General features: G+C 39.3%; 1 protein-coding gene across 2 annotated transcripts; it reads right to left on the reverse strand.

Moving 5' to 3' along the window:
- Window positions 1-911: 911 nt before the first annotated feature.
- On the reverse strand, window positions 912-11,696 carry LOC116411668 (PYLa/PGLa A-like). Of its 2 annotated transcripts, none has more exons than XM_031904433.1 (4): window positions 11,589-11,696; window positions 10,949-11,109; window positions 8,529-8,588; window positions 912-1,045 (listed from the first exon to the last, which is right to left on the reverse strand). In XM_031904433.1, the coding sequence occupies exons 2-4, from the start codon at window positions 11,106-11,108 to the stop codon at window positions 1,038-1,040; spliced, it is 228 nt and encodes a 75-aa protein (XP_031760293.1). In that variant the 5' UTR covers window position 11,109; window positions 11,589-11,696; the 3' UTR covers window positions 912-1,037. The 2 variants fall into 2 exon arrangements, 1 of the variants encoding a protein (XP_031760293.1); XR_004223260.1 differs by lacking the exon at window positions 912-1,045 and adding an exon at window positions 6,127-6,152.
- Between the last annotated feature and the right edge of the window lie 3,344 nt (window positions 11,697-15,040).

Consider the following 15,040-nt stretch of genomic DNA (forward strand, 5'->3'; position numbering starts at 1 on the left):
CTCACAATACCAACCTACCCCTCCAGTGCTCAGTCCATAACAATTTTACACACACATATACACACCACTCACTCTTCACCTCCTTTTGTTTTCCCTTTCCCTGTCCAACTGACCCTCCCCACTTGCACCCGAAGCACATGCCTTTGGTGCCTATCCCTTGTTCTGGCCCTGGAGACTGCCCACTATTTAAACATATGCTATATACTGTAAAATCTGCCACCAAGGGCTGAACAATGGTACCAGGGAGAGAAACTAACTAAACTGAACTAAGGAGACAGTACAGTCTTGCTCAGATTTAAATATTCTTGCAATTGATTCAAATCTGTTTCTCTCCTCTGTTCAATCAGGATTGCTTTAGGTTACAGTTCTGTGAGGTGGCATCTGTGATGTCAGTGCTGTGTCAGAATATGCAAGTGTTACTGAAATAAATGAAAGACTGTAGTGCTTTGATGGCTCATTTTGAGTGAAACTGGAGAATGGAGACATCACAGCACATCCCCTAATCTCTGTATAGGAACTGCCACAAAGCATCTCCCAAGGAGACCCAGGGTTCCTGTAGCCAGTTCTAGATACATGATTGCAACATGAGAAGAGAGACACTTCCTGATACAGATGTACATAGAGTATGAGAGGCCTGATCCTACTGACATATATAACCCGCAGCTCTCCCTTCTGCTCTGAACTCATTACTGACTTTAACTTTATTCTTACAAATAACAGATATTTCCAACAAGTTTTCTTAAAGCTAAAGGAATATCACCTGACTTTCAGGCTTTCTTTGGAGTATGCTCACCTGACAGGACTGTCATGGTAACTGCCTGAGACTGCACTGTAAAGGCACAATTAAAACTAAATAGATAATGGTATAATAGGTTCAGTGGAAATTGTGAGAGACAATAAAGCAAAACAAATGGTGAATACATGCATATAGGTCGCTTTATTTCCTGTGTTTCACAAGAGAAGTATATTTTTTTAGGTTTGGTGCATTGCAGACATTCATGTTAGTCTTCAGTAGAGCAAAAATCCGACCTGGCCGTTTAAATTCCTAAAAAAAAGTATATACTGTAAATTTTGGATTCAAAAAGCATGAAACAATAAACAAAGAACAACAAACAAGAATGTTGCAGATTCTAATGTTACTATATCAGCAAAGTTCTTAATATTTTCTTTTGTGAGTTACTGAGAATGCCTAAAGAAAAATCAGTTTAAGAAATTTAGATTTCTACTAATAAGTGTCAGACAGTTGCCTGAAATGTCCCGGAAATCAGATATTTCTCCCAGCACATTGCTATACATTCTATAGGCTACAGAAAGGCATGTGTAACAGGGTGTGGAAGTTTTGCTTTGCTGTATATCACAGTATCTGTTATAAGATCCTGGGATGAATAAAACATGACTTGTTTAGTTTGAGGTCAGATCAGCAGATTATATTTTCCTGTTATATTTTGTGCTGCATTTTAAAACAAACACCCAGTACAAAAGCTTTGTTGCCTGAATAAAACACAGGTAGTGTGCATTCCCGTTATGCATTCCTGTGGTAAATCCAATATCTCCTACAGTACAGTTTGGCACCGATCCCTCACAAATGCAATTTTGTTTGATCACTTTCTGTTGCCTTTAACTGATGGTTAAACATCAATATAAGGCCAGCATGGTCTGGTAACAGCTGTGCCCCAATCACTCAGCACAGGAGAAACCATTATTATGGTGGGTTGAAAAACCCAACATCATCATTATCTTCTTCTTCTTAGCGCCCCCCATTTTCTAAACGCTACTCCTCCTACAGTTTTAGGGGTACAACACCCAAACTCTCCACACTTCTTCGCCCTATAGCAGAGCAGGTTGCTTGTGCTTTTCTAAGTGATCCCGCCCCCCGTCTTTTTGTGGCGCCGCTCCGAACACCCCAGTTTTTTATTGACTTTGACAGGGAAGATTTTCAAACTGCTGCCACTCTTACAGCTTTGAAGCTACACCCCTTAAACTTGAATAACATAGTAATGGGGTCACCCCGAATGAAACAGCGGCATTTGTTGGATGACCCCAAAGCGAGAGGGGCCAACAACAGCCAATCAAATTTCACCAATTGACTTTTATAGGGAAATTGAAACTGCTGCCAATCCTACAGCTTTGAGGCTACACTCCCCAAACTTGAATCACACAGTCATGGGGTTAGCCTGAATGAAAATATGCTGAATGTTGGATGACTAAAAGTGGGCGGAGCTGTGAACAGCCAATCAGATTTCACCTATTGAATTTTATTGGTTTGATGCCAGGGTTCCCAAACGTTGCACAGTCAGTAACTGGGTGACAACATAATCAAGGTTAGAAAAAGTAAGTGGGCGGGGCCACCAAAAGCCAATCACATTTCTTTTATTGTTTTCAATGGGGAAATTTTAACTGATGCCATTCTCACATGTTTAATGTCAGGTCCCCAAACTTTGCACAGTTTGTCACTGGGTGACTGTGTTCCAAGTTTAGAAAAGTGGGTGGGACCAACAACAGCCAATCAGATTTCACCTTTAGACTTCATGTTTAAATTTAAACTGCTAGTATTAATACTAAGGTCCCCAAACTTTGCAGAGCTAGTCACCAGGTAACTGTGGTTCAGAGTTAGAAAAAGTGGGTGGAGCCACCAACAGTTAATCAGATTTTAACTATTAATTTTCAATGGGGAAATTCAACCTGCTGCCATTCTCACATTATTAACACCAGGGTCACTAGGGGACTCCATTTTTAGGTTTTAAAAAGTGGGTAGAGCCATCAACAGCCAATCAGACTTTATCAATTGATTTTTTTTTTTGGTTTAAATTTAAAATGCTGCCTTTCTCACACTATTTATGTCAGGGTTTCCAAACTTTGCACAGTCAGTCACTGGCTGACTACATATTTAGGGTTAGAACAAGTGGGCGGAGCCACCAACACCCAATCCATTTCCATCCATTGCATTTCATTAGTTTATATTTAAGCTAAGTATATTATTTGAGAATTAATTCCCGGGTTGTTAAACTCTCCAAAGTTAGTCTCTGGGTATTTGCTTTTCAAAGTTAGAAAAAAGTGGACAGAGCCACCAACAGCCAATCACATTTACTTTCAATGGGGAAGTGTAAAATGCTGTGTCCCCAAACTTTGCAAAGTTGGTCACTGGGGGACTGCAGTTCAAAAATAGGAAAAGTGGGTTGGGCTACGAACAGCCAATCAGAATTCATCCATTGAATTTTATTGGTTTAAATATAAAATGCTGCCATTCTCACAATATTTATGCCAGGGTGCCCACTGTTTGTCACTGGGTGACTTCCACTCAAGGTTAGAAAAAGTGGGCACAGTCACTGACCGCCAATCAGATGTCACTTGTTGACTTTCAGTGGGGAAATTTAAGTTGCTGCCATTCAGACACTATTAAAACCAAGGTCCCCAAACTTTGCACAGTGGTTTTTACTATATAACTGTGGTCCAAGGTTAGAAAAAATGGGCGGAGCCAACAACAGATCAGATTTTGTTTACTGACGTTTTTACTGACAGACTAGTATAGTAAGGTAAGGTAGCATTACATTTTTGTTTTTTTTGTCGGTTACCTTTGTGACAGTTTTGTTTTGGATACATTATGTTTAATTATTAGTGTTTGTAACCTTATAGTTTTTGTATCAAAATATTTTTATCCACAACATGAATTGGGTTTATATGGTAACACTGTAATTAAATGGATTAAACACAGATTTTTTCAACTTGTTGGACTTCTTGGGTGTATACCCTGTTGAACTTTATGCTTTTGACTTTAGTGATGTCACTACCTGTGTGTTATAAATTAATTCACTGGTTGACTGAATGATTATGTGTGACGAAGGGGACAGCCACCACATCTTTTCTGCAATAAAGCTGCAAGTTTGGATACCCTGCACAGAATCACCATGTTATGCTGGTAATTTTGTTGAGAATCCATATTGGTAAGGGGGTGCAGTCCCCCATAACTACTGAGCACCAGTAGACGGAGAGGCCTGGGTGTGCAGGTGAAAAATGTCTTACTACCAGCTCATTATTGTATAAGTGTGGCTGGTAAAGAACATGTATTTGGTGCCAAATGCTAGGCTATTTTTTTTTCTTAAACTCCAATCACAAGGGTACATAAAGAATCTCACACAGAGAATTTAAATCATAGTCATGCACAGCACAGTTATAGGTTGTATACGTATAAGGAGTGTAAGATAATGGGAAGCATTAAAGGGGAACTAGCACATATCTTTCAACATCTGAAAAAAAAAAAGGACAATTTAAACTATGCCTCCATTAAGTCCCAACCATGTCTAGTTATACCACACCCATGATCGACCGAAAACTTTAACTGCTTTCCAGTTAGTTCCACCCCTTTTGAGATCTGCAATTATGGGCTGTTGTGTCTGAGACCATTTTTTTGATCTCATAAAAATTATATTTTTACATATGCTATTTAAGCAATTTCAAGTGTTAAATATAATAAATTGTAATCAGCTCCATAAGAATGTAGACTGGATTATCTTTGAAATAATACATAAAAAAATCTAAATCAAAAAGGTATTTGAAAAAGATTTTTGTGATATATACCCTTCAATCAGAGATTCACAGTCTGAATAAGCAAACCAGACCGAAAAAAAGACAGCAATATAGTCCAAAATTTGAACAGTCACTACATTTGGGATTTACTGATTTGTGTATCAGGAATGAAGTTTATATCCATACTGAGCTTTCTACGTGTCCCCATGTTATTGTGAAATAAAACCTACTTGCATGCATTGTGTGTCCCTGTGTTAGTACAAGAAGTACTGGGAAACTTCACTGAGATCTGGTGACCCCTATTGTATAAGGAGACATCAGTGAAGGGATCTAGGGGAAGAGGACCGCACTGAAGAATGTGATTTAAAGGAGAAGGAAAGGCATTTTGCATTAGATTAGAATGCACAATAGTGCAAGCTAGAACACTATATTTATTCTGTAGAAAGCTTTATCATACCTGAGTAAACAGCCCTAGAAGCTCTTTTTGTTTCTTTAAGATAGCAGCTGCCATTTTAGCTTGGTATCAGTAACTTTTGTGCTGTAGTTCTGGCTGCTGGTATCTTAAATTATAGCAGAGATGGGAGGTGTAGAGAGAAGGGAAGGGGAGAGAGGAGCAAGCTTCCGTGCTACAGCTTTGGCTGCTGGTAGCTCAGATTACAGCAGAGATGGGAAGGGCAGTGAGTAGAGAAGGGAGGGGGATAGAGCAGAGAAGGGAGGGGGGGAGAGGAGCAAGCTGCACAGACTTGTGCCGTGGCCTGAAGGATTTTTTTGAGAGAGGAAGTCTGATACAGAAGAACATGTGTACACAAAAGAAGAAAAGAAATTCTGCTTTCCTTTTGATAGAGGAGTCTTTGGGGCATATTTACTAAAGGGTAAAAGTTCAAATTTTTAGGGAGTTTTGCTAAAAATATTTAAAAAATTTTGGACAATTAACTTCTAAGTGGTGAAGATTTTCTTTGTATTTGCATAGATGCCTGTCTCTTCCCCAGGTGAAATTTCTCCAGTGAATATTCTCCAATTTACTTAAAGCACAAGAACCTTTTTTTTGCCAAGATAAATTTCTCCAGGTACAGGCTAGCGAACTGCTATTATACAGATAGAGCAGCCACTTTTAAATCTCATCTACGTCACCCCCTCCATACTAATTTTCCACATATGTCATTTTTTCATGGTGAAAATTCTCTAGAAAATTCTCTACAGAATTTCCCCTACTACAATTGTATGGGAAAAATATACTGGTGAATTTTCACAGACAATAAACACCAGAAGGAAATTCACTGCATTTCTCTTGAAAAAACAAACTTATAAATATGAGATGTGTTGTGAAAATACACCTGGAGAGGAGAGAATTCTGACATTAGTACTGTAAATGTCCCCTTCTTGTAGTCATCACTGCTGACATTGCTTAATCTTTAGGGTAAGAACTCAAACAGAAAAGCAAGAAAGGGAGGAGGTCCTTATTGAAATAATAACCAATTGTTTTTAGACACACAGCAGCAGTCAGCAGTCTCCCACAACTACATTGCTTATTGATGAGTCAATATAGTAGAAATAGAATAAATACCTGGTTTAATCTGGGAGAAATTGCTTAATTTTTTTTTCAAGGTCCAATAGAGCCATTCTTTTAGCTGTAATTTCAAAAAGAAAAAATCAAGTTGCCATATATTGAACTAAAAGTGCTGACAGACATTAGATTCCAGTGGAAGGGAAAAAAGTCACTGAATTAAATGTTAAATATTAGATTACTATTAATAATGCTGCTTCTATTTATATCAAAGAAAACTGTAAACAGGGCATCCATTTGCCATTTACACTGATTTCAATATAAGTACAAGGACATGTAATTTATATAATAATATGGATAGTCTAGTCCTATGTGCCTGGGGCTTTTAAGTTCTTTCTTCAAGTTCTCCAAAATCTAAAGGCTACAGCTCCATTTACCCTAGAGTGAATTTGGTTCTGCCCAGGCCCGGATTTGTGGCGAGGCCACAAAGGCCCGGGCCTAGGGCGGCAAACATTTAGGGGCGGCATGCCGCCCCGCCGCACCGAAGTTCTGCTCCCATACGGAGCAGCGGGGACCTCTCCCCGCTGCTCCGTATGTGTTCATATCGGCGCCCGCAAAAATGCGCATGTGTGCGCTGGGGGGGGGGGTGAGTTGCGCATGCGTGCTCTGGGCGAGTTGCGCATGCGCGGGGGGCGGCTGCGTTGGGTGGCCTCCGGGCGCTCGGATTTTAAATCCGGCGCTGGTTCTGCCCACTAAATAAGATCTGGGAGCAGTGACATATTCCACCAACCAGACATAGTAAGTGTTGTGCCATAGAACATGCCTGTAGCTCATTGTGTATAAAGAAATCCTTTTTCTGAAAATGTAATTTTGTTGGGGACCAGTCTGTGTTTTTCAGGTTGTGAAAGACCATAAAGATACCACTTTTTATGGCAGGAAAAGAAATACGATTCAGACATTACAGGCCACAGTTAATAGCAAATGATTTAGAAATTATTCCTATATTTTGTTGTGAAAGGGTCCATTAAACAATGCAACCCACACATTTTTGGTTCCCTTAAGTTCAGTTAGATCGGGGGGTTAAACAAATGTGGCATTCCCTAGTAACCCACAAATGTATACAGGGGGGTTAAAACCACTCAGCCGCAAGATCCTGACTTGCCCACCCCCTTCCCTTATCTCCTCACTCATCCCCTAACCCTCCCCTACCCCCCTCCTATCCCCCACCTTAAAGAATGAAACACAACAAATATATATGGGTAACAAATGAACAGTTTATTGATGTACCAAATGTAAGTCCATATACTATCGCTGACACTGTTATATAACTATCATTCTCAATAAAAAAGTTAAAAAAAAAACAAAAAAAACACTCAGCCATGGCATACATTGAAACCCTCTTTCCCTTAAAAAAAAAATACAAATTGACAGCCCTCCCATAAAGCTAAAAAGCCTTTATTGGCAGTTTCTGGCACAGATCAATGTTTAAAACCACCAGACTCTTTATCAAACCTTTTCCACGACTCGATCTGAGTCGAGAACAAAATTTATATCTCTTGTCCTGTCTATGTCCTTATCCAGTTTATACCTTGGGGTAGAAGTCCAAATAGATAATCAGTCCCCCCCCCACAAGTCAATAAGCATTAGGAAAGGATGCAGCAAAAGCAATGGGGTGCTGAATGTCCCTTGATAGTAACACTTGTGTTGATTTGTTTGGAACCTCTTTTAGGATTAGTGGGTGAGAGTCATAAAAAAGGTTTGTGGGTCATATCCCCTACCTCACAGCAGTTAGAGGTTAACCAGGTTAAAACATGAACCCCCAGGCTACTTACACCTGCCTCCAATACAGCTTGATCTTTTAAAGTAGAAGGAAAGGTAAGCTTTATCAGAAGGTCTATGTAAATACAGCCATAAGCACTTACAGTAATGCTGCACTGAGTCCTCTATCAAAAGAAACACAGGATTTCTTGTCTCTTTTTTTGTAAACATAATGTTCCAGTGTCTGACTTCCTCTCTCAGAAACATCCTTAATTCCTGTGGCCAGAGCCTGCGCAATTCTCTCCTCTCTCCTGTTAACCCCTCCCACTAGAATGCTAATAACTCCCTCCCCCCTCCTTTAGGAATGTGTGATCTGAGCTATAATGGCTAGAGACTGCAGGAAGGAAGCTACTAAAAATGGCAGCTGCTATCTTAAGCAAACGGAGAAAGCTTCTAAAGCTGTTTACTCAGGTATGGTAATGGTTTCTGCAGAATAAATATAGTGTTCTAGGTGGCACTAATGTGGCAAATCTTTTTGCAGTAAAATGCCAAACTGACTTTCCTTCTCCTTTAAATGTTTAGCTTCCCTTTTTGTGATCAGAGATAGTGCCATTCAATTGATTTTTTTTCTCTGCTCAGAGAATAATATTACCTCTCTTCTGATAAATAAAACACTGAAATGGAAAACTTGGCAATCATCTTCTATCAGATACTAAGAACTAATCATGGAACATCCTCATACCTGGAATGAGATCCTGAAGGTCCCGAGCACTGCGACGTCCCAGAGCAGCACCAATAATAGCTAGATAAAAAAAACCCAAAATATATTAAGGTTACACATGCCAAATATAAGCAAAGGTGTCCTGGTTTTGTCTTTTGGAACTAAAGATAAATACATCAAGGGTATTAAATATTTTAAGATTTGCAATAAATAATGTCTTTAATGGCAACACTGAAGTATATACTGCAAAAAGAAGTGGATAAATACCATCCATCTTTGTGGAATTTTATTACAGGCTAGTTGGCAGATTAAAACAAACGATCAAACAAATGAATAGTTCAGATTTATTTTGCCACTAAAAGCCTGAGTAAAGTAAAGCTTATTTTGTTTACATAAATGCATAGACTTGCACTTTTTTTAAATAACCAGCCCACACAGTTTAAATTTCAGTCCCTTAATATCTGCCACTTTCCTATGAACTCCATACTGTAGATGTTGCCGCCACCTAATCTCTGTCTAAGGCAACGTTCATGGGAAGTGCACTGCTTTAGGGAGAATGGAAAATTCTAAGCAAATTTTCAATTGGTCTTCATAATTTATATTTTATAGTTTTTTTCCATTATTTTCCCCCTTTTTTGTCTGAGTTAGGTGTTTGTGTGTACTTTTGACGCCGATGCACGTTTGTTGCACTGCTCACATGTGCATTGCCTGTTTATATACATCAGTTTCCTTAGCAAGTTCCTAAGAGATCTTTCTAGCTCCTGTGGACACTGAGCCTTCTGTTCTCTTCTGTTTGGATCTTCTGGTGTGACTTTCAGCTAACCTCTTGGTTTTTGAATCTCTCATGCCTGTCCCAAACTTGGCTTGTCTTTAGACCCTGAACCTTAGCTGCCTGACCTGATCTTGGCAGGACTTCGATTTCTTACTATCGAGTGCTATTCTGATATCTACCACTTTTAACAATACAGGTGTCAGGGATATGCTATCTTGCTACCTTCCCCTTGTTCTGCTGATCGGCTGGTGTACCATGTATTCAGGATGCAGACTAACAAGCCTAACCTTCTGCAGTCTGAATGAATGACAGGACCTTGGTAAGAGAGTCCTGCTGGATTCCTAAAACCTGAAAATCTAGGGGATTCTCAGGGGTCTTATTCATCACACATGGACTAACTACAGGGGCAAATTGCAGCTCCGTAACTGGGTTGATCCCTGGCGCTTGGGGGTGGATGGTAACTTTAGCCAATGGAGACATTATTAAACTATTGATTAGTCTTTGAATTTTGCAAAGTGCTTGCCAACTGCTATGCCTTTAATTGAACATCTTTTATTCCTTTAGAATTGTGATCAGATCTGTAATCACAATGTTGACAATGCAGCATATGTTTATATGAAGAAGGAAGTTAGCCTTAGTATTTGTAACACTTGTTTGGCTAGGATATGGCAGACCCAGGCTAGTAGGTGGTATAGAGCATGTGTTACATGCGACCTTAATACACAGGAGTGGGCCTCCGCTATCTGGGAGGTATTAATGGAGCTGAGGGTGTAGTTGAACTACAACTAGATAGAGCTTGTGTGGTGCAGATGGAATAATGGACGCCAGAAAGGTTCTTGCTCATGAACTATGGTACAATTTATTGGACAAAGGCACAACTTGATAGTGCAGCAGGGTATACTCACAGACACAGCAGTATAGAATGTGTGATCACCGTGGATAATACAAAGGTGACACTTAGGCACAGAATAACCCACTTGGAGGATGCACAGAGGATTAGTTGACACCTGAGATATAGACCTTTCAGAAGGGAGTGTTCCGGCCGACTGTGGTCCAGGGGAGAGCTCCTAACACTGGTACCTGGCGTCTAATAAAACCGGTCCCTAAAGAACGACTACAGAGCCGGGGTGGACTAAACCCTTTGTTACAACTCCTGGTTGGGGCTATTGACTGCCCTTGCTAAATAAGCTAACTACTCTCACCACTTCTAGAGGGTGCTATAAGTAAAACTGTCTGTGCTGGCTAGTTCTCATTCACGGGGCCCTGTCCCCGACTTACAAATCAGCAGTTCTCTTTACTGGGGCCTAATTGCCTCAGGCTCGATGACATGCAGCCTCAGGACAACATCAGCCAAAGAGGAAGACACTTCCTGGTGCAAGACACTATATAGTCTGCACAAGGGGAGTGGTCAACCTGGGCTAAACCTATAGGGGGTAGCCTAATACTGAAATCTGAGTGTAGAGGGCTCTGCCCTATTACAACACAGATAACATAAAGATAGGGGATAACACCATAGGGAGCTTAACCCTATGGGTCCCTACATATTTGTAAGACATACTTTTGAAAAATGCAGAAATGGGTACATTCTGATCTTTGAAGAGAATTACCAAGATCTTCTATTAATGCTGTTAAATCTCCAGAATGATTTTTTTATATTTTGCCACCTTACCTTTTGTAACTTTTCCCAACACCGTTCCAGCTTTAGTTGCCATTCCTCGGATGTACCGCTCGTGGCTTTCTTCATCTGCATCTGCAAAGCCTGTGGGCTGTGCCAGTGCATTTGCACAGATTGCAGCAAGGAATACGCAGAGGAATATCCCTTTGTACATCCTGTGGAGAAAGAAAAAAGTAATAGAACACAATGACTGGTTGCAACACACAAAAATGCATAAAATGCTATCACCAGAGAGTTCAATGTCAAATACAAATACAGATTCCTTTACTTAGATCAGTAGGTAGCTACTTGTGAAACTTTTTTGTAGCTGCTGGAAAATGTTAGTAAAAAATGTAAGAGTAAGCCACTATTTGAATAGAAGTGCACCTCACAATCTTTATATCCACAATACTGAAATAGGTATTGGATGTATTATGCTGAAGCCTTTTATACAAAATACTGGTTTCCTATTTCTGGCATATATAAGACACTACCCTTTATATCAATACAAGCACAATCTTGGGGTGGGCTTCATCAAGCAACATGCCATCATCTTGTTTTCATAACCCTGGTGCATGCAGGTATAGTGCACTCATTGCAAAATACAGTGAGTTTAAGTGAAGTCTGCATGATTCTTATCAGAGGCTTCACTTACCTTTCAAATGTATTCAGTCCTCAATACCAGAAGAAACAAAGTGCTCAATGGAAATGGCTGTACTACCTCCTAATGTTGCATTAAACCTTATATAGCTGCTTTGACTCTCATCTCAGCACTACTTGAGGCAAATGAGGCGTCAGTATCAGTCATGCTCAGCTTGATGCTATGAACTCATGACAAAGTATTGTACTTTAATTTTTATTTGTTAATATCTATTGGCAGACAAAGAGATGAAGAGATGCTATTTGACTGGTAGTTTATAAACTGTCCAGGATGTCTATAAAGATTTTCATTCATCCACATAATATACAGTATCTAGCAGAATTAAGTCTAAAGCAACTGGACTTTTCTGAAAATGTTTCACCACTCATTGGAATGGCTTCTTCAGTTCAGTGGTAGGGAATACCCTATAACTTATAGCGGGGGATATTTTTTTTACATAAAAAAGAACAAAGAACCAGCCTTCATTTGAAGCAGCATAAATAGTTCTTCATGTTAAGAGCAGTGAGGTTGTAGAATGCCCTGCCAGGTGATGTTGTTATGGCAGATTAATACCTTTAAGAGGGTCTTGGATAAATTCTTGGGCAAGCATAATATTCAAGGTTATTGTAATATTAAATCTAATTTAGTATAGGTATGTGTATATATATATTTATATATGGGAATGTATTGATAGGTCTGCAAAGGTATGTGTATATCTGAGCACTAGTAATTTAAAGGGGTTGAACTTGATGGACTTTTTTTCAACCCAAATAAAGTATGTAACAACGGTAGCTTACACCCTCTTTAGCACTTTGCTCCTTGCTGCAGTTTGTAAATAACCCCATGCACCAATGGCAATGAGGCAGCTAGTGATCTAAGATGTCAGCAAGAGGTTTGGAAAATTTTTTATATATTTTAGAGAACCAAAAAAGGGCATTAGTCAGACAGTTTAAAAGCTGCAAAGAGTTAGAAGAAGAATGCAAATAATTCAAATTATAAAAAACAAAATAAATACTGAAGACCAATTTCAAAATTACTTAGAATTGACCATTTTACAAATTACCAAGAGTTAACGTAAAGGTGAACCACCCTTTTCAAGAAAGGTCCATAGTAAGTATATATATATATTTTTTTTACACCTTAGTGGTGAGGTGTAATAGTATGCTTACTGTGATCAGAGTGATCAGCCAACCAAAGAACCTGATATCAATGGCCCACAAACTATACCCCTAAAACTGTTTCTTCTTTTTGAGAAAAACCTTTATTTCCCCATGTTTGATACTTTCATTGTTTAAATTATTAATATTGAAAAAAATACTATAAATAAATGTAAATGAGAAACGTTTTATTCACAGATATATCACCAAAATCATAGTGGCAGCTTCCAAAAAGACACATTGAGGACTATTTCTGTGTGGGCAGCTGTGCTTTCCTGTGTGTTCTGTTTTTTTTATTATTACTGTACAAGCTGTGTGAGAGCGCAGAGCAATGCAGGGGATACAGACAGACTGCACAGGAGAGCACAGATAGACAGACAATGTGCAAGTGGAATATCTCTGCCCCCATGCTTTTTTACAACGCAGATTATATGGTTGCTTAGGAATCTATTGCTCTTGCTGTCCCATTTACACTATTTATCTGCTTATCTGTGGGAATACATTTGGCCTTAGTCATTTTCATGAACCCACCACTAAGTTAAATGTTCTGTGCTTCAGAAAGGGAATAGGGCTCACTAAGGTCAGGGCCCACTGGGGAATTTTCCCAGTACCCGGCAGGCCAGTCTAAATCTGACTGTAGTTTCTGTCATTTTTATTGAGAAGGAATTTTCTGGTTCATTTTTGTGACAAATAAACCTGTGTATGGACAATTAGATTCTGTGAGCATTGAATGGCTAAAAACTAAATACAGTGAGTTGAATTGAAGAAAACTCAGAGGCTCTGCTTATTTTTCCTATGTATTAGGCTTTAATACCAGAAGAAACAAAGTGCTTAATGTGAATAGTTGCACTGCCTCTTTATGTTGCAATGAACCTAAGAGGTTACTCCCGTCTGTTTGCACAGACTGAGGCAAATGAGGCACCAGTATCAGCTCTCAGCTTGATGCAATGAACTCATGATAAAGCATACTGTAGCTTCCAACTCTGTGAAAGTTCAACCCGGAGTCCCGGATTCTTTCTGAAAAGTCCCTCATTTTCCTTTGATCTCCTGCACTGAATGCTAACAAAGATATAAATTTAATTAAAAAGTAGCTTTTGGCAGAGAGCACAGAAATCTTAATGAGCGTCACCTGCACTTAGAAACATTAGGATGTATTCATACATGCACTTCTGTGAGGGGTTCACCATCCATTTGTGTTTGTGATCAGATAGCTTGATCAGATAGAAGGGTAGTTCTCCTTTAAATGGACTTTTAATAGGATAGACATTAATATTCTGAGACAATTTGCAATTGGTCCTCTTTTTTATTTTTAATGGTTTTTCAGTTATATAGCTTTTTGTTCAGCAGCACTCCATTTGGTATTTCAGCAGCTATCTGGTTGCTAGGGTCTTATATACCATAGCAACCAGACAATGGTTTAAACGAGAGATGGCAATAAGAATAGTATAATGGGATTGCATGGAAAAATAAGTAAGAAAAAGTTACAATTATAATACAATTGTAGCCTCGCAGAGCAAAACTTTTTGGAGGCAGAAGAGAAAGGCAAATTATTCAAGAACCATAAAAAAATTAATTATGAAGACGAATTGCAAAGTTGCTAGGAGTAGGCCATTCTATAACATATTAAAATGTAACTTAAAAGTGAACCACCCCTTGTGTGATATGTTTTAGTTTTATAGAGAGAGAGAGGCAGGGGGTACTGACATCCCAGGGACATTATATACAGTCAGTCTGTATTAACAAAACCAGCACATTATATGCAGTGAGAAGCAGTGGGTACAGATGGCATATTTTCAGGCCCTGGCACTATAACCATACCTCCCAACATTTGAAAAATGAAAAGAGGGATAAAAAGATTTGGTGCTTTTGTGGCCACGCCCCAATTAACACACCACATTTTTTTCTAAAATTACTCCTTTTATATAGTTGAAATGGTGGGATCAGACGCAAATGTGCTATACCCTCATACTGTACTACCTAAGGAAAACAATATAGCAACTCCAACATATAAAATACAAATATAGAGAGAAGGCAGTCAGTTATAAGTGGGTTTTAACTATGTACCAGTTTTGCCCCCCCATACACAGTGCCCCCAATGGCCCAATAGACAGTACCCCCCATACACAGTGCCCCATAGACAGTACCCCTCATACACAGTGGCCCCCCATAGACAGTACCCCCCATAGAAAGTGCCTTCAATTGCCCCATAGACAGTGCCCCCAATTGCCACATAGACAGTAGCCCCCATACACAGAGCCCCTCATACACAGAGCCCCCCCAATACACGCTTCTTCTTCTTCAGCGGTTCCT

The sequence above is a fragment of the Xenopus tropicalis genome, chromosome 6 (assembly GCF_000004195.4).
Source record: "Xenopus tropicalis strain Nigerian chromosome 6, UCB_Xtro_10.0, whole genome shotgun sequence".
Lineage (NCBI taxonomy): Eukaryota > Metazoa > Chordata > Amphibia > Anura > Pipidae > Xenopus > Xenopus tropicalis.

Bases quoted from the DNA above. Each gene is read 5' to 3' on its own strand.
- LOC116411668 (XM_031904433.1), bottom strand. From the start codon at position 11,108: ATGTACAAAGGGATATTCCTCTGCGTATTCCTTGCTGCAATCTGTGCA. The intron at 8,589-10,948 runs GTAAGGTGGCAA...TTTTTTATCTAG, and splicing joins GTTGGGAAAAGTTACAAAAG to CTATTATTGGTGCTGCTCTG.